At 18.9% G+C, this 20,087-nt stretch overlaps 1 protein-coding gene across 4 annotated transcripts in view; it reads left to right on the plus strand.

Annotated features, from left to right (window-relative positions):
• Positions 1-9,236: 9,236 nt before the first annotated feature.
• The window catches only part of LOC122498043 (protein yellow-like), a 29,963-nt gene continuing 19,112 nt past the window's right edge, over positions 9,237-20,087 (plus strand). Inside the window, exons 1-2 of one of the 4 annotated variants that reach the window (XM_043605556.1) lie at positions 9,237-9,849; positions 18,603-18,814. In XM_043605556.1, the coding sequence (XP_043461491.1) occupies positions 18,610-18,814 (205 nt within the window). In that variant the 5' untranslated portion in view covers positions 9,237-9,849; positions 18,603-18,609. Of the gene's footprint in view, positions 9,850-10,517; positions 10,532-17,978; positions 18,001-18,602; positions 18,815-20,087 lie in introns of those variants that run through there. The other 3 variants (XM_043605558.1, XM_043605557.1, XM_043605560.1) reach the window with 3 other exon arrangements.

Consider the following 20,087-nt stretch of genomic DNA (forward strand, 5'->3'; position numbering starts at 1 on the left):
GTTTTGAAAATAATTAAATACTTTCATGTAATTTTATTCAAAGTTAATTAAAAATAATTTAATTCCTGTAAAAATTTTTAGTATTTATAAAAATAGTGGAATTATTTCGAAGAATTTATTAAAATTTTAGGAAATAATTGAAATTATTATTTATAAAATTAATTGAATTCTTGCGAAGAATTTTACTATTTATAAAAATAATTGAATTTTTTCGAAGGATTTATTAAAATTTTAGAAGAAAATTGGTTTTTTTCGAAATGTGTTAAAAAATTTTTTTTTTAAATTGAATCCTTCCGAGGAATACAATTAAAATTGTTTTGAAAATCATTGAATTTTTGTAAAGATTCTACTATTTAAAAAATAATTGAATTGTTTGATTTTGTTTCGAAGGATTTATTAAAATTTTAGAAAATAATTGAATTCTTTTCAATAATTTTTATAACGAATTAAGAAAAAATTTAATTCTTTCGTGAAATTTTATTAAAAATAACTGAATTTTTGTAAAGGTTTTGCTATTTAAATAAATAATTGAATTGTTTAGAAGGATTTATTAAAATTTTAGAATAAAATTGAATTCTTTTCTGAAATTTTTATTAAAATTTTGTTAAAAATAATTTAATTTTTGCAAAAAATTTTATTATTTATAAAACTATTCGAATTCTTCCGAAGAATGTTATCGAGCTCGCTTATAAGAAAAAAGGAAAAAAAAGTGAAAAATTTTCCTAATGGGAATTATTTTAATTAATCGAAAAAAAGGATGTTCATTCGTTTAAATATTTTTAACTTGTACAGAACGTATATTAATAAGCCTAGAATTTAAACGTGATAAAGTAGAATTTATCTCTTACTCCCTATCAGCCATTCCGTCCATGAAAGGCCTTCGGAGCAAAATCGAGCGCAAGTAGTTCGTTTTTGCATAGGTCAGTTACGTTACACATAAAAGTCTTCTTTTTGCTAACTAGTAAATCAAAAAAAAAAAAAGAAAGAAAGAAACGAGATTATTACAAGAATAAAAATGTTACAACTTTGCTTCAATCGTAAAAAAAATTTATAGCGCACAATTACAACGACTCTTAATCAGAAAAAGCTCAATTCACATTCAACAGTATTACGTAGAAAATTTGCATTTTCTAAAATAAAATTCGTTTATTTTCATTTACAAAAATCAAAAGTGAAGGTCAAATTTTCTCGCTCAATACTTAGTGTATAAAAAGCATTTGCTCAAAATTCTAAAACTCTTTGTAGAAGTATTTAAAAAATTCCCGAAATTTTTTACTATTTACTTAATGAATTATTACATAATAATAATTACGTATATTAATTATTTATTTAATAAATAATAATTTTTTTATTTAAAAAAAATATTATTTATTTAATAAATAATAATTTTTTTATTTAAAAAAAATATTATTTACTTAATAAATAATAATTTCTTTATTTAAAAAAATTATACCAGTTAAATTTTGCTTAACTATTTTTTCATAGAAATAAACTTTCTTATCAAAAACGAAATAGAAAGGGGCAAAAGTGAAAAATTTAAAGTGCCTTTAAAAGTGCCCTCGACTTTTAGATGTAACGTCAACTGGCCTTAGTTTTTTTTTAAATAGAATTAATAGTCATTTACATCATTCGTCAGTATTTATTTGATATAAAAAAATAATCATCGTACTTAATCGCACACTTAAGTTTTAATTTTTAAGTTCCTATATTGTAATTATTCGAATTTATAATAACTATATCATTTTTAACAGCGATTGGTTCTTAAAGGGACCAAGGTCTTCCAGAATTGAGGATATTATTATTTTTTTTCTCCAAGTTACTTTTCCAGTAACTATAGAATATTATTTTATATACCAGTGTGTAAATAATTATTTAAATTTTATAATAATAGACAAGTGGCCTTAGAAACTGCTTTTTTATTTTCATTTCTAAATCGAATGCAAGTATTCGACAATTTTTATTCTACATAAATATTCTACTATAATTTATTTTACTAATAACAAAATTTTTATAAATTTTTATTTAAAAAAAGTTAAACTCAGTTTTAGTATTTTTATTTATTTTTATTTATTTTTTTTTTTAAATACAGAAATAGTTCAATTACATTCGAAAGTTTAAATATAAAAAGTATAAAGAAATGTAAAATTTTTTATTGAATTAAAATTAAAAATTAAGTTATTAAGAGATTAAAAATTGTGTAAAAATGAATATTGGAAATTATAAATAGAAGATTACCAAATAGAATTGCGTAGGTAATCAATATTTTGTAAATTGAAAATCGAAGAAATAATACCAATCTTTTCAAAATGAGGAAATAAATTATAATTCTAGAAATAAAAATGTACAACGAAATTATCATTTTCTCGTGTGTTTTGAGAAAATAATCTTCTATAATTGTAATGGAATCTTCGAGGTCATTCGTTCAAACTACATATTGATTAAATTAACGTAATTAGAAAGTTCATTGTTAAACCTACAAATGCTATTGTAATTGTTAAATCATTTTCGTTATAGAAGAATGCATGCGAAACAAACAAATAGTGTTCAAGATAATCAATTTTATAGAAAGAATCAGAATTCCGTTCCAAAATAGTGTAATTTCACTCTCTAATGGAGTAATTTTTATTTTTTAAAAAATAAATAAATACAAAAAAAAATAAAAAAAAAAATAAAAAAAAAAAAATAAATAAAATAAATAAAAAACGAAATATGATTAAAGATATTTTCAAAAATTACTGATTCCGCACTGAAAATTAAAAACTTAAATTTTACTTTTAGAAACTTTATAAATTATTTTCTCCAACAATAACGCAAAATTATTTGTAATAAAAAATTAATATGAAATAAATAAATTTCGTCGGTATCAACTAGGATCATATTTTTTCGAGTCTGAAAAAAAAAATTTTTGATTGATTCTCAAAAGAATGAAGAAAATACTCCTGAAGAGTAAAATTACACTCAGCGTGAACTATTACACGTATTTTGTAAATATTAACTCTCGAAAAAGAGCGAAACTATCTTCAGAAAAAATCTCAGAAAGAAATTGTCTAACGAAAATATTTTGTCAATCGAAAATTGTTACAAGAAAAATATTCCAAGAAAGATATTTATCAATTTTTATTCAAAAAAAGGAAATAAAAATACTTTTAAAAAATTATTTCAAGAGAAAAGAAAAGAAAGAAAAAAAGAAAAGAAAGAAAAATAAAATTTGTTCGTGAAACAAAATAAGTAGAAAAATTCAATTACTGAGGAAAATAACAAATTTCCAATGACTTGAAAAAAAATTCCAAAAACGAAGCAAAATTTGTTAAACAGAAAAATCGAAAAAAATAAATTATAGTAAAAAGTGAAAAGAAATGCAAATAAATTTGCAAGAATAATCCACTTGGATAATTAAATATTCAGTAATGAATTGACACATTTATATATTGTACATATATTTTTAGAGTAAGTACTGAAAAATTAATTTAAGTATAAACGTTTATAAAACGTAAAATTATAATCAATTATCTATGTAATATTATTTTTCGTGTGACATGCAAGCAATATTCAGTAGTAACATACGTCGTCGACTTTCTAACACAGAAAGCGATGATTGTTAGGATCGTACACGGTATAATATTTAGAGTTACTCCTCTTATTGCGTAAATATACATACATGATGATATTTGCGATTATATATCGCTCATGTAAACGCAAGAGGAAAGTAGTTTTTTTATACAATTAAAAGAAGATGCGGAGTTTAAAAGCGGATATTAGTCAAAAAAAAATTTGCTCATAAATCGCTCAAAAAGAAAAAAAAATAAATAAAAAACCAATAATTACGTAAAATTAAAATAAGCAATCTCTAATTAATTAGAAGTACTTTAATTGATTATAATCTGAAGAATTATTACATAAAATAATAATATAAAAAAAAAATAAATATAAAAACTATAATTATAAAAAATATCTACTACGATTATAAATTATATAAATTTATTGCCGCTAGTACCCGCTTTTTTCCTCCAAACAACTGTAGACTGTTAAAAGAATTCAATTTTTTAAATTTCAAGAATTGTTTGACAATCGTAGGTATATGTAAAATTGATTAATTAAATTAAATTGTTTAATTCATTAATTGTCATTTCATGATTATTGCAAATATAAATATCTAAAAATTTGCATTATTCTAAGAATATTGTAATTTTTTGCAATATTGGTTCAATTTAAATTGATTAAAAATTTTTTTAAAATATTATTACACAGTAAAAAGAAAGTCTTATTTTAAGACAGGAAAGCAGCCTTAAATTAAGACGCAACATTTTTAAGGCAGTCAATGCTGAATTTAAGCAATGGATTTTGTATGATTTAACATTAGAGCAGACAGTGCTGAATTTAAGACTGATCTTAAATTAAGATTTACTTTTTACTGTGTAAAAATTAAAATCAATTTAAATTTTTAAAAATATTTATAAAAATTAAAATCAATTAAAATTTTTAAAAATATTAATAAAAATTAAAATCAATTAAAATTTTTAAAAATATTATTAAAAATTAAAATAATTGTCTAAATAAAGAAAAAGGTTTTCAAAAAGAAAAGCAAAGAAAATAAAAATATTTGCTGCACAATATTCTACATGAAAAGCTGCAAATGTTTTATTAAAAATTAAAATAATTTTTAAATTGTAAAAAAGGTTTTAAATTGATTAGAAAAATAAAGAAAATTGATTAGAAATTAGAATTGAAATTAATTGAAATTAATCTTACAAATGTAAAATATTCTATAATATTTGTAATATTCTATGAAAATGATAATTGAAAAAAATCCGAACCAATCAACATCACATAATTAATGTTAAACAATGTAACAATGTAATATTTTACCTTCTTTAAAGTTACGATATTAAGAATTATATTTTTAATTATATCATATTCAAATTTCCATAATTATTGTTAAAATTTGTTAACTTCTATTTCATAAATACTTTAAAATTAACAAATTTTATTTTTTTTTCTAAGTTACTGTAAGTTTTTGTAAATATTATTTACGAGCGTTAAGTTTGTACAGTATTTTATACAAAGTATATTAAGTTAATTATATTATAAGTTAAGTATAATTAAATTTAAGTTATAAATTCGTTAAGTTATATAAATATATGAAATATGTTACAACAGACGAATTGAAGAAAAATTTATTTTAATTTCAAAAAACAATTCATGTAAAAAATAACTTCTCTTGACAATGTTCGAATTATATACAAAAAAAAATAGTAACGAATTGTCAAAAAATTTTTATTGAATAAAAAAAAATTTTACTCAAAGGAATATAGATTTTTAATTAAATCCATTTCAATCATAACAAAGAGTTTTTTACTTTTTCAGAAGTCGATAAATTTCACAATGTTTATGAAAGAAGAAATTTATTTTTCCCTCGAAAAAAAACTAAAATTCCAGAGTTTATTTTTTTAATTCTAACATTATTTAATTAATTATTTATTATTTATTTATTATAATGATTTATTTAATTTTTATATTCTTGAAGTTAGTGATCGTTTATTAATTAAATATTTTTGAATAAAAGGCTTATCGATCGTTTTTTTAACGATTCAAAAATATTATTTAATTTTATTTAATTTTAATTTAATTTTAATTTAATTTTATCATTGTAAAATAAGCGATAAATAAATTTCGTATAAAGTTTTTTATTAAAAAATTTATAAAAATTTGCATTTCCCGGAATGGAGTCAAAACAGTTAAAATAATTTTCCTGCTGAATATTTTTGACGTTTTCTTTGGTTTTTTTATGTTTCTTTGAAAATTTCAGTTAGAGAGGATAAACAAGAGGAAAGTTTCTCCGGTTAATTCTCAAATTTACTTTAACCTTCGGAATGGGATTATTATGGCCTCTTAACAATTACTTTTTTATAGCTATAATAATTATAATATTATAACAATTTATAATTATTTTATATTTAATAAAATTATAGAGTTAAAATTAAATTTTATAATTATTATAATAATTTATGTGCGAATAATAGTAGACGAAAAATGTGAAAATTCTTTTCACTCCAATTCTGCTTATAATTTCTTTACAATCTAATAGTTCCTCGCATACAATTAAAAATAACCTCCGTATTTGTTATTAAAAATCAATTTTAAATAAACATTGAGCTACTTTCAGTAGCTATATATACAGACTCTCAATTTCTCCATAGAAATTATTAAGAATCCCATCAGCGTCAGAGCATGACTAAAGATGTAACTTTATACATTTTCTCTTTCTTTACTTCCTCTTCAAATTTATAAAATCAACACTTGTAACATTTATAGTAAAAAAATATTTTTTTATTTTTAATTCATTTTTTGTAAATTACTTTTTGAAACAAGCTAAAGGGTATTAATTAATTTAATTTAATTGGATTACCTAACTATAAAAATAAGGAGAAATAATTATGACTATTAATAAAGAAATATATTATGTTTTAATTTTAAAATAAAAATTGAATGTTTGAAAAGAGAGAAACAGAAAATCTATACTAATAATCGTTGTTTGCTTTTTTGTTTTTTAACTAATTGAATAATTTTTCTAATTGATTTTCAATTTTAAAATTAATGTATTGAAAATCATAGAATTGTAGCAAAGAATTTTATCCAAAAAAATTTGATAATGATACAATTCCTTCGAAGAATTTTATTATTTAGGAAAATAATTGAATTCTCGTGTAGAATTTTGTTAGAATTTATGAATATTCGAATTTTATTCTTTTTGAAGAATTTCTTTTAATTATTTTTTTTAACAATGGAGATTCTTTAATAATTTTAATCAAAAATTTTTAAAATTATTAAATTTTATGAACAATTTCTTTCAAGTTTTTTAAAATAATAGTGTTTGTTAATAATACAAATTGAACATTTAATTATTGGGTTTATAAAAATTTTAGAAAATAATTGAATTATTTGGAAAAATTTTATAACAAATTAAAAAAAAATTTGAATTTTTTCAAAAAATTTTTTTAAAAATTGAATTCTTTCATAAAATTTTATTAAAATTGTATAAAAATAATTGAATTTTTGCAAAGAATTTTACTGCTTATAAATAAAATTAAATTGTTTTGAAGGATTTATAAAAATCTTAGAAAATAATTAAATTCTTTTGAAATATTTTATAACGAATTAAGAAAAAAATGAAATTCTTTCTTTGAATTTTTGAAAATAATTGAATCTTTGCAAAGAATTTTATTATTTATAAATATAATTGCATTTTTTTAAAAAATTTTACTATTTATAAATAACATTGAATTGTTTCGAAGAATTTATAAAAATTTTAGAAAATAATTAAATTTTTTCGAAAAATATTATTAAAATTTTTTTAAAAAATTATATTCTTTCATGAAATGTTATTAAAATAGTATTAAAAATAATTGAATTATTTTAATGAATTTTACTATTTATAAATAAAATTGAATTGTTTCAAAGGATTTATAAAAATTTTAGAAAATAATTAAATTTTTCGAAAAATATTATTAAAAATTTTTAGTCTTTCATGAAGCGTTATTAAAATTGTATTAAAAGTAATTGAATTTTCGCAAAGAATTTTACTATTTATAAATAAAATTGAATTGTTTTGAAGGATTTATACAAATTTTAGAAGATAATTAAATTCTTTTGAAATATTTTATAGCGAATTAAGAAAAGAATTGAATTCTTTCGTGGAATTTTAGAAAGTAATTGAATTTTTGCAAAGAATTTTACTATTTATAAATATAATTGAATTTTTTTTAAAGAATTTTACTATTTATATAAATAAATTTGAATTTTTTTTGAAGGTTTTATTTAAATTTTAGAAAAAAATTGAATTTTTTGAATATGTTAAAAATTTTTAAAAAAATTGAATTCTTACGAGGAATTCATTTAAAACTGTTTCGAAGGATTTATTAAAATTTCAGAAAATAATTGAATTATTTTTAAAAATTTTATAACGAATTAAGAAAAGAAAATTGAATCCTTTCGTGGAATTTTTCAAAATAATTGAATTCCTGCATAGGATTTTACTATTTATAAAAATAATTGAATTATTGCGAAGAATTTGACTATTTATAAAAATAATTGAAATGTTTCGAAGAATTTATTAAAATTTTAAGAAATAATTAAATTGTTATGAAGAATTTTATAGAAATATTTAATAATAATAAAAATTTTTTCAAGAAACTCAATTAAAGTTGTTTCGAAAATAATTGAATTTCTTTAAAGAATTTTATTATTTTATTGAAAATAATTGAATTTTTTCAATTTTTTTGACAAATATATTTAAAAATTGCATTGAAAGTAGTTCAATTTTTAAACAGAATTTTTTAAAAATATTTTGAGAATAATTGAATTATTTTTTAGAGAATTTAAAATTCTTATTAGAATTGAATTTTATAGAAATTTTTGAAAATAATTAAATTCTTTCGTGTAATTTTATTTAAATTTAATTAAAAATAATTTAATTCCTGCAAAGAATTTTACTATTTATAAATATAATTGAATTTTTTCAAAGAATTTTACTATTTATATAAATAAAATTGGATTTTTTTTTGAACGATTTATTTAAATTTTAGAAAAAATTGAATTTTTTCGAAATCTGTTAAACTTTTTTAAAAAAAATTGAATTTTTACAAAAGAATTCAATTAAAATTGTTTCGAAGGATTTATTAAAATTTTAGAAAATAATTGAATTCTTTTCAAAAAATTTATAACGGAATTAAGGAAAAAATTAAATTCTTTCGTGGAATTTTTGAAAATAATTGAATTTTTGCAAAGAATTTTACTATTTAAAAAATAATTGAATTGTTTCGAAGGACTTAGTAAATTAGTTAATAATTGAATTTTTTTAAAGTTTAAATCTGAAATTATTCAAAAATTCATATTTGAAAATAGAAAATTTTGTAATTTGCCTAATAAATAATAAATTAAAAGAAAATAATTATAAGTAAATTTTTATAATATATGTATAACAATAATTATTGTCAATAAACAATAACTTTAATGAATCAAATAATTGTTAAACTTAGAAAAAATTCCCCACAAAGTATTTATTCTCTCGCTGAGAAAATATAGGGGAGAGCAAAATTACGGAAACTGATTAAATTCAGAGGCGGGGGAAAAAAACGTGGACTTGAAATACTTTTGACGAATTATATTCGCGAGTCGCTTTTTTTGCTAGAGGCTATTAACTGGGATAAACATCTGATACACTTTTTTATCGGTGCATGAAAGTTTTTCTCTCTTTTACGTAAAACAGTGCGCAGCATTCACCTCTAATTAATCTAGATTAAAAATAAAAAAAAAAAGAACTACAAGTCTATGCACAATTCTCTAAAGGCAAATTACCTGAAACTTAAGTTCGAGTTACTTACCAAAGTGATCGACCCCCGCGCTTTCTCCTGCTACCAATATTCTACTATTTTAGTTTGTCGATCAGTCTTCGATAAGTTTCACGCTTCGTGTTCCTATGCTTGCGTCTTAATTCTCATATAATATATATATCAGTGGAAAGTACCTGTAAAAATTCAAAATACCCAAGTTTTAGTTTTTTAATATCAAATTCAATGTAATTAATTAGTTTCAAATTAAATCAATCATGTCAATAAATGCGACAAAAATATTTCGTAATTATAATATGGTGAGAGTAAATTCTAAATCGGTGACTTTTAAATAAATATTGTGAGGGGAAAAAGCAGAAAAATCCGAAGAAAATATAGAAACAATGATAAATTTTTCGTTGCAATTAGTCGAGAGTGTGATAATAATTTTATTGCATAATTTTCAATAAGAAAAGTTGTGATAACATTTAGAGAAAGGAAGAAATATTTTAATTATTACAAAGTAAGTGATACGTTATTTATTTAAATTAGTTTAATGTTTAAAAATAAAAATTCTTTAATTATAATATAATGAAAATTTATTTTTAGTTTATTTTCAACTAATTATTATAAATAGTTGTAATATTAACTAATTGATAAAAAAAAAAGTTTTTTTATTTATTATTTAATTTGGAAGATATTTTTGGCAAAATAATCCAAATATTAACTAATTTGTACCTATTTATTATTTAAAATTATTAAAATTATTAAAATTAAATTTATTGAATAAAATAAAATAAAATAAAATTAAATTAAATTAAATTAAATTAAATTAAATTAAATTAAATTAAATTAAATTAAATTAAATTAAATATTAAAATTTTTATTAATTTTATTTGTTTCTTTATAAATGAAGATTGAAAAGTAAAAAATTTATTGGAAGAACTGGAAATTTTTTTATCGAAATTTAGAATTTTTGAAATAAGGATCAATTTCTTTTTCCAATTCTTGAAAATATTTATTTTATTCAAACTTTCAGAATTTTTCGAACATTGGAAGTTTACAAAAAGTTTAGTCCCCCATTTTTTCATAGTTTTAAATTTATTTTCAATTGCCAGGGTTGCCACGCTTTTGTTCTTTTCAAATTCCCTGACTTTTCCAGGTTTTCCAGATTAAAAAACGGAATTTTTCCAGGTTTTCAATAGGTACGAAAATTATTCAAAAATATCAATAACTTCATTTTTAAATAAATATTTAATCGATTATTATTTTTTCATATAGAAATTAAAATTTTCAAAAATTTCAAATTCAATAACTTCTAAGAATATTTTTATAAAACTTGCTACTTTGTTACTGTAACTTCTTCAAAAATTATTTTCATCATTACGATTATTCATTTCTAGAATTTTCAACTAAAATTCTTCTTTAGGTCAATTTTTTTTTTAATAATTTTTGAAAAAATTCTTTGAGAATTTTTAAATTCTTTTTTTTTAATTTAATTTTATGAAATTTTGATTATTCTGACATTCCTCAATTAAATGTATTAGAAATTAAAAACTTTAAATAATTTTTAAAAAATTCCATTAAATTTTTGAAAAAAACTTAATTCTACACAATTCTTGATTAAAAGTATATATAAAGTTTAAATTATCAAAGAAATTAATTTTTAAATCAATATTTATTAGAAAATTCTATGAGAATTCAATTATTAAACTACAAAAATAAATATTTTATTAAATAATTCAATGTTTCTTAAAATTATTGAATTTTCATAAAAAATTTTATAATCAAAATTTTTAAATAATTTAATTCTCTTGACAAATTTTAATAAAATTTTTAAAAATAATTTCATTTTTCGTGAAATTTGATGAAAATTGTATTAAAAATAATTGAATTATTGCAAAGAATTTTACTATTTATCAATAAAATTAAATTGTTTCGAAGGATTTATAAAAATTTTAGAAAATAATTGAATTCTTTTGAAATATTTTCTAACGAATTAAGAAAAGAATTGAATTCTTTCGTGGAATTTTATTGCAATAGTAGATATTGAAAATAATTGAATTTTGACAAATTTTTGAAATACTTTATTAAATTTCATCGAAGAATTTTATGAAAATTATTTTGAAAATAATTTTATTCTTACAAAGAATTTCATTATCTATTAAAATAATTCAATTTTTTGGAGAAATTTAATTAAAAATGTATTGAAAATAATACTTAAATTGTAATTAATAAATTGTAGCAAAATTTTTTAAAATAATTGAATTTATTTGCTGAATTTTAATAAAATTTTTAAGAATAATTTAATTTTTCGAGAAATTTGATGAAAATTGTATTAAAAATAATTGAAATTCTGCCAAGAATTTTATTATAATTTTTAAAAATAATTGAATTTCGGAGAGGAATTTTTTTTTTTTTTTTATAAAAATAATTGAAATTTTGACGAGAATTTTTGTAAATTTTTGAACATATAATTAGATTTCTGCGAAGAATTAGAATACTTTTAAAAATAATTGAATTCCTGAGACGAATTTTATTAAAATTTCTTTTTAAATAATTGAATTCTTTTGTGAAATTTTATTTAAATAGTAGACATTGAAAATAATTAAATTTTTGAACTTTATTAAATTTCTTCGAAGAATTTTATGAAAATTATTTTGAAAAAAATTTTATTGTTACAAAGAATTTCATTATCTATTAAAAGAATTCAATTTTTTTAAAAAAATTTAATTAAAAATGTATTGAAAATAATACTTAAATTGTAATCAATAAATTGCAGCAAAAGTTTTTAAAATAATTGAATTTCTTTGCTGAATTTTAATAAAATTTTTAAGAATAATTACATTTTTCGAGGAATTCCATTAAAATTTTATTGAAAATTAAAAATAATTGAAAGTCTGTGATGAGTTGTATTATGTATTTATTAAAATAATTGAATCCCTATAAAAAATATTGTTTTTTATAAATATCATTGAATAATAATTTTTAAATTACAATTTGTTAGAAATCTTTAAAAACAGGCGAAATTCCAGAAATTTTCTTTACAAATAAATGCTACGAATTTAAATTATTTTATTTTCCTAACATATTATTTACAAAAAAAAATAATCTTCAATAATTTTTTTAATATTGACGTTTTCAAATAATTTCAAGAAATATTCAATTCTTCCTCAATTATAAATATTATAATCAGAAATAAATTCTCGAAATTTAATAATTTATTATTTAATTCTATAATTTATGATTGAAAATTATAATTATTACATTGTAAACAGGCTACTTAAATTAACTATCTCCACTGTTTTCTCATGATGAAGGAGGTGAAAGATAATTTCCTAAAATTAGTCTAGAACAAATGAAATATATTCTTTGGGAAAAAAAGTGCAATAAATATGATAGTCAATTTGTTTTACAACCTGCCACGCGATTTTAACAAACTTTTACTTTGCTGCATGTCAATAATTTACACAAAAGACCACAGAATTCATCGTCACGATCTCAAGAATATTACGTAAACTAATTTCAAACCTAATTTGCATTTTTAAAAGAAAAAAAATTAATCTTCATTTTCAACGAATGCAACTACTTTCCCCAGTTTTTAATTTTTAAATAAGAATAATAGAAAAAATATATTCTTTACTTGATTTCAAATATTTTTGAAAACTATTTCATTTATTAATCATTACCTGAATGTAACTAACAATATAAATGATAAATAAAAATAATATCGAATAATAATAAAATATTAATAGTTCATTATTAATTTTTTTCATGAGGCAATATTCTTTTTTTTTTTAAATTTAAAAGTTAGTTTTAATTTAAAAAAAATTTTCTTTCACTTACTATAATAAACAATCGATTCAAGAAAATCGTAAATCATGAAAAATAAAATCCCCATGACAAAGATAATTTTTTGGACATTAAAAATTTATCGCGAAATAATTAAACGTTTTGAAATATAATTGACAAGCTATTTGGAAAAGCAATGAAAAAAAATTTTTTTCTGCCTCTATATTAAAATTCAAGGTTTTTGATGAAGAAAATAATTTTTAGTGAATTATAAATATAATTACACGGTGGTTGGAAAAAATTACACCTGTATGGTCTTTCTTAATGTTAATGCACACTTTTAAACCCCCAGTTACTCAATTAGTAAATCCGAGTAATTGCCTTTTGTATTCTACTTTAATTTTATTTGCATTACAGTTTCATTGAAGTAAAAACTTCTTAAGATCTCTTTAAATATATATTTAAAATTAAAAAAAAAAAATGTTATAGTAAAATGTTTAAGCTAATTTCATATTAAATGTTTTCTCAACTAATTTGCAATTTTACAATTAAAAAAATTCTTGCATAAATTATTTGTTCAAAAGTCAATGTCCTTATCATTGATTCATTGTATTTACAAGTTTAAATACTTTTCGAGTTATTTTATTTAAACTAAAAATTATTTTTTAATTTTCTTTGATATATCATTTTTTTTTATTTATTTTATTTGAATTAAAAAACTAAATATATAAAACATTTAATTGAATTTTGATCAAAATAAAAATGTTTTTTTTTAAATTTAGAAAATTAAGTAAAAAAATATATTTATATTAATAATTATTACAAATATTTTTCTAATTTGAAATTGTGAGCGAAAATAAATATTTTTGATTTATTGAAAGATAGCGGATTTAAAATAATTCAAACACTCCTGATATTACAAATGAACAGCATTATGAAACATTAATTATGTTAATAAATAATAAATAATTAATATAAGCATTTTCACTCTATAAATATTTTCATCATTTTAATTTTTTTTATTATTTACTATGCTTTCTCTGTTTAATTTAATGAATTTAATTCGTTTGGTTAATTTATTGAGATTTTTTTTTAAATTGAAGGTCAAAATCTATTATTGGATAATTATTAGAATTACGAATATTTTGAGAAATTTAGATTGTTTAAATTTAATTACTTTTTCTTTTGAAAGATAATAATAATTATTGCGGTCTTCTTAAATTTAAAGCCAAATCTCCTTATATGGGACAAGTTAATACAGACTTGGGTTGACTAGACGAAAATAATTAATGTTACGAAGAATTTCTGCTCCGTTGCGTCTACTACCAACGTATTTAAGACCCAAGAGGATTCCACGGATTATGTAAAAGTTAGACAGAGACTACATTAGGGGAAGATATGTTTTTATTATTAATATCTAATTTTGTCTATTTATTAGTTATTACTTATTAATTATATAACTATTATTTTTCAATTAAGTAAATTTATAACACGGTGATAATTATAATTTATTATAATTTTTTGACAAAAATTATAAATTATGATAAATATAGAATTTTTTTAGTTCAAAGACTTAATTAGATATAATTAATTAATTTTAGTAATTAATTAATTCTCCCGTTCCTTAATATTTTTATCGAAAAATTCTCAATTTTCATAAGGAAATAATTTCCATCATTTCTATTTTTTACTTACAATTATTGCTTTAATAAAATTCAATTTTTTTTATGAAATTGAAACTGTTTAAATTTTTAGAAAATAATGGAAAAAATTTTACTCAAAAAAATGTTCTCTTACATTTATTTACGAATTTTTTTAATTGCAAAATTATTCGAAAACACCAATAACCGATTTTTTAAATAAATATTTAATTATTATTATTTTTCCCCAGGAATTAGGATATTCAAATATTTTAAATTCAAACCTTTTTGAAATTAAACAACTTATAAAAAAGTATTGTTATAAAACATGAAGATATCGATTGCTCCGAGACCAAGACTCGGAGTGACCGATTTCTTCATGTTTTATAATAATTAATAATTAACGAGTGATAAAATCATTATTTTATATTATAAGAATATTTTTACTGTAACGTCATCAAAATTATTTTCATCATTTTAATTCAATTATTATTTTCTAGAATTTACAATTATTTTTTAAGAAAATAATTGAATTCCTTAAAAAAAATTTGATATTTATGAAAGTAATTAAATTATTGCGAAAGAATTTATAAAATTCTTTTGCAAATAATTGAATTCCTGTGAAATTTTTATTATTTATGAAAATAATTGAATTATTTTTGAATAATTTATATTTAAATAGTAGATATACTTCAAATCATTGAAATGAGAAAATTTTTTAGAAAATAATGGAAATTTTAACAAGAATTTTATTAAAATTTTTAAAAATAATTGAATTTCGGAGAAGAATTTTATTACTTTTGAAAATAATTGAAATTTTGACGAGAATAAAATAAAATAAAATTCTTCTCAAAAATTCAATTATTTTTAAAATTTTTAATAAAATTTTTGTTCAAATTTCAAATATTTTCAAAAAATTTTTCTCATTTCAATGATTTTAAGTATCTACTATAAAAATTTTTCAAAAAAAATTCAATTATTTTCATAAATAATAAAAACTTCACAGAAAAAACATTAAATTATTTTCAAAGTAAATAAAATTCAATTATTTCAAAATTTAAAAAAATTTCTCGTCAAAAATTCAATAATTTTCAAAAGTAATAAAATTCTTGTCAAAATTTCAATTATTTTCAACAAAATGTTCTCATTTTGAAAAAATTGAATTTTATTTCTTTTGAAAATAATTAAATGTTTTTCCTGTGAAATTTTTTATTATTTTTGAAAATAATTGAATTCTTGTGAACTTTTTATTAGTTATGAAAATAATAAAATGTTTGCATAGAATTTTATTTAAAAACTTTTTAAAATAATTGAATTATTTTTAAAAAATGTTATTTAAATAGTAGATACTTAAAATCATTGAAATGAGAAAATTTTTTTGGAAATAATTGAAAATTTGACCATAATTTTATTAAAATTTTTAAAAATAATTGAATTTTGGAGAAGAATTTTATTATTTTTGAAAATAATTGAAATTTTGACGACAATTTATTTTTAATTTTGAAATAATTGAATTTTATTTCTTTTGAAAATAATTGAATGTTTTTCCTGTGAAATTTTTTATTATTTATAAAAATAGTAAAATTCTTTTTGAAAAATTTTATTCAAATAGTAGATACTTAAAATCATAGAAAGGAGAAAATTTTTTTGAAAATAATTGAAATTTTGACAAGAATTTTATTAAAATTTTCAAAAATAATTGAATTTTGCAGAAGGATTTTATTTCTTTTGAAAATAATTGAATGTTTTACCTGTGAAATTTTTATTAATTATGAAAATAATTGAATTCTTTTTGAAAAATTTATATTAAAATAGTAGAAACTTAAATTCATTGCAATGAGGAAAATTTTTTTGAAAATAATTGAATTTTGGAGAAGAATTTTATTACTTTTGAAAATAATAGAAATTTTGACAGGAATTTTATTACATTTTTTAAAAATAATTGAATTTTATTTCTTTTGAAAATAATTAATTAATTAAATAAAAAATTAAATTTAATTAAAATTAATTAATTAATTTAATTTAATTAAATTTAATTTGTGAAATTTTTATTATTTATGAAAATAATTGAATTCTTTTTGAAAATTTTCTATTTAAATAGTAAATACCTAAAATCATTGAAATGAGAAAAATTTTTGAAAATAATTGTAATTTTGACAATAATTTTATTAAAATTTTTAAAAAGTAATTGGATTTCGGAGAAGAATTTTATTACTTTTGAAAATAATTGAAATTTTGACGAGAATTTTTAAAAAAAATTTTTAAATAATTCAATTTTGGAGAAGAATTTTATTACTTTTGAAAATAATTGAAATTTTGACGAGAATTATTAAAAAAAATTTTAAATAATTGAATTTTGGAGAAGAATTTTATTACTTTTGAAAATAATTGAAATTTTGACGAGTATTTTTTTTAAATTTTGAAATAATTGAATTTTATTTCTTTTGAAAATAATTGAATGTTTTTAGTGTTTTCAACAAAAATTTGAATTAAAATTTTTTAAATTCTATTATTGAATTAAGTATATAAAAATTAAAAACCTTAAGCATAAATTAGACTTTAAAAAAATGAATTATTTTAATCAACAAGTAAAAATAGCAAACAAAATTTCGAAATTTTATAGAAATTATTTATAAATGTATGTATATTTTTCTGCAACTTCAGACAATATTTCATTATAATTGCACATAAAAATTTGCAAAACAATCATTTCGAGAATAATTGAAATTAATTTTAAAAAGTTGTATACATATTGATTTTTCTTCTTCTTGAAAATTAATATACAGACTTAGATATTTCTATTGCACTGTGGGGAATTTATTTTTACGATATACTCACGACTGCCTTTTTTTTCTTTACTTCTTTTTACTGCTATTATATTGGCGAAATAATATTCTCCTTGTCTTGTTATTATTGCGAAGGATATAGAAAAAAATGTTTTAGTGAATTATGTACAAAACAACGAGATACTTTCATAATTTCACACGTCGCACATTATGGAATACAAGGAAATAAAAATAGAGGGGAAAAAAAGGAACAATAATAAAAATGTGGTTTTTTTTTATTTCCCTAATAAATTGGTAAAGGGGTATGCTTTGAGTGGAGACAGGTAAACAAAACAGTTCAATTCTGGACGTGATTCTATGTACTTCGCTTCTAAAACTTCCCTTGCGAAAAAATTTCCCTCTCAACGTCGCATAATATTTAAGGATCAAAAATCGTCGTCTTTATTTAATTCGAAGGTGCTTTGAAATTAATTAAAAATTAAATTATAGAATTTTAACATTTTTCTATTTTTTGGACAATAATATAATTTGTTTGTATTTTATTATTTATTATTATTTATTATTTATTTAGAAAAATGAATATTTGATAACGATTTTTTTAATAACATTAAATTAATTAAATTTTACTATTAACACTAATAACGACAATAAAGAAAATAAAATGTAATTACTGAGTAAATAACTCGGGAACTAGATCAGAAATTCAAAATTAATTACTCAAAAAAATACTAAAAAAACGAAAAATTTTTGAAATTATTTTTAGAAACCTTTTTTCTTTCAATTCTTAATGAAATTTATTTATTTACTAATAAATTAATTGTTCAACAATTACAAGTCAATTTTGTCTTTTATTTAATATATTTTTTGTAATTAATTTAGTTTTCCAATTGTTTTTTTTTTTTTATTTTAATTTTATTACAATTTTTTAATTTAATTTTTTTGATTTTTAATTTTCACATTTACTTTTCTTTTTTCAATTAGGTGAAAAATAAAAAGAAACTAAATTAAAAGAAGGAAATGAATAAATTTTTTTGGGGAAATATTATTTTTGATTTAAGAAATGTGATGGCGAGGAAGAAGGAAGACAAAGCGAAAGAATTGGAAGAAATTCATTGGGTTCACAACTGGAATCCCACGAAAAAACCAAACGTTGACGGGAATTTTTTTCCTGATTCTGAAATCTGGGATAAAAATGAGAATTTAATTCTTCATCGTAGTCATAAGTTTCCTAACGAGGACTTTCAATTATACAAACCATGGAACAAGAATCGTAAGTTATTTAAAATTTTTGTCTAAATTCTCTATAATTATAAATTCTCACCTTTTTCATAAAAAAAAACGTGAATAAATCAGTTTCTACAATAATTACATATCCAGAATATTGAAGTTAATAACTCTTGTCATTATAATTGAACAAAAAAAAAACTGTAAATAAAAATTCCTTCCTTATAAAAGAAAATCGGTTTGCAATATTTTTTCATGTTTCTTTCTTGGTTCAATAATTTTATTCGTTTACATAATTAATTCCTATAATATTTAAATATTAAAAAATTCGATTTTAAATATACGAATAAAAAAAATTTATAAACTTGAAAATATTTTGTAATTTTCTTCTAAACTAAAAATCAATTTTTCGAGAAATGTTTCATTATTTTTTTTTGTGTACAATTTCTTGTATTCGAATGACGTAAAATCAAATACAGTTCCACTTGAAAAGATTACAAAAAGACTGAAATGATCTGACTTTAAAATTTTTATATCATTTCAGTGTAGAAAGTGAATTTAGAATTTTTCACACGCATTATTTTGGCAAAATGTAACAATAAAAAGTAATTAATAAAAAATATATAAAACAATAAATAAATTGAATAAAAGATACACAAAAACCGACGGGGAAAACTAAAAATAAATAAAAATATTCAAAAATTAACCGGAAAGACAATTTTTTTGTTAACTTTCAAGAAATAAAAAAATAGAATGTTCAAAGAATGTTTTAATTTTAAAAAATCACCCACATTACGGAAATAAATATGAATAAATTAAATATTTCAAAACTCGTATTGAAATTTTATCGACATTCTAATCTTTAATATCAGTATTATAAACTTTTTTTGAATTTTTTTTCCTCCCCTTTTTTTTAAGAAACAAGATTTTGCAGCAACTTCTAGATCACAGAGACGTATAATTATATTTGATAAATGTTGAACTTTAAAGGTAAGGAGTAGTACAATATTCGAGTGATTGCAACGGGGAGAGCATATTATATATATACATTTTATTTTATATGCATGAATTTAACGTTTCACTGAAGAAGGTTCTCGAAATTAAGAAGATATTAATATTTCTGGTGAAATCGACATTTACCTAAATTTCAAGAGTTTCATTTTTATCTTTTGCATTAATATTTAATACAACCATATAAAATTGCGAAAAATTCTTTTTTCTGCTCAATCGATATTTTTTCAATATTCTTCAAATTAATTGAAAAATTGTTTGTAATTTAGAAATTTTTTATGAACAAAAATTTTATATATAAATTTTTA

This window comes from Leptopilina heterotoma, unplaced genomic scaffold (assembly GCF_015476425.1).
Source record: "Leptopilina heterotoma isolate Lh14 unplaced genomic scaffold, ASM1547642v1 Lhet_14, whole genome shotgun sequence".
Classification (NCBI taxonomy): domain Eukaryota; kingdom Metazoa; phylum Arthropoda; class Insecta; order Hymenoptera; family Figitidae; genus Leptopilina; species Leptopilina heterotoma.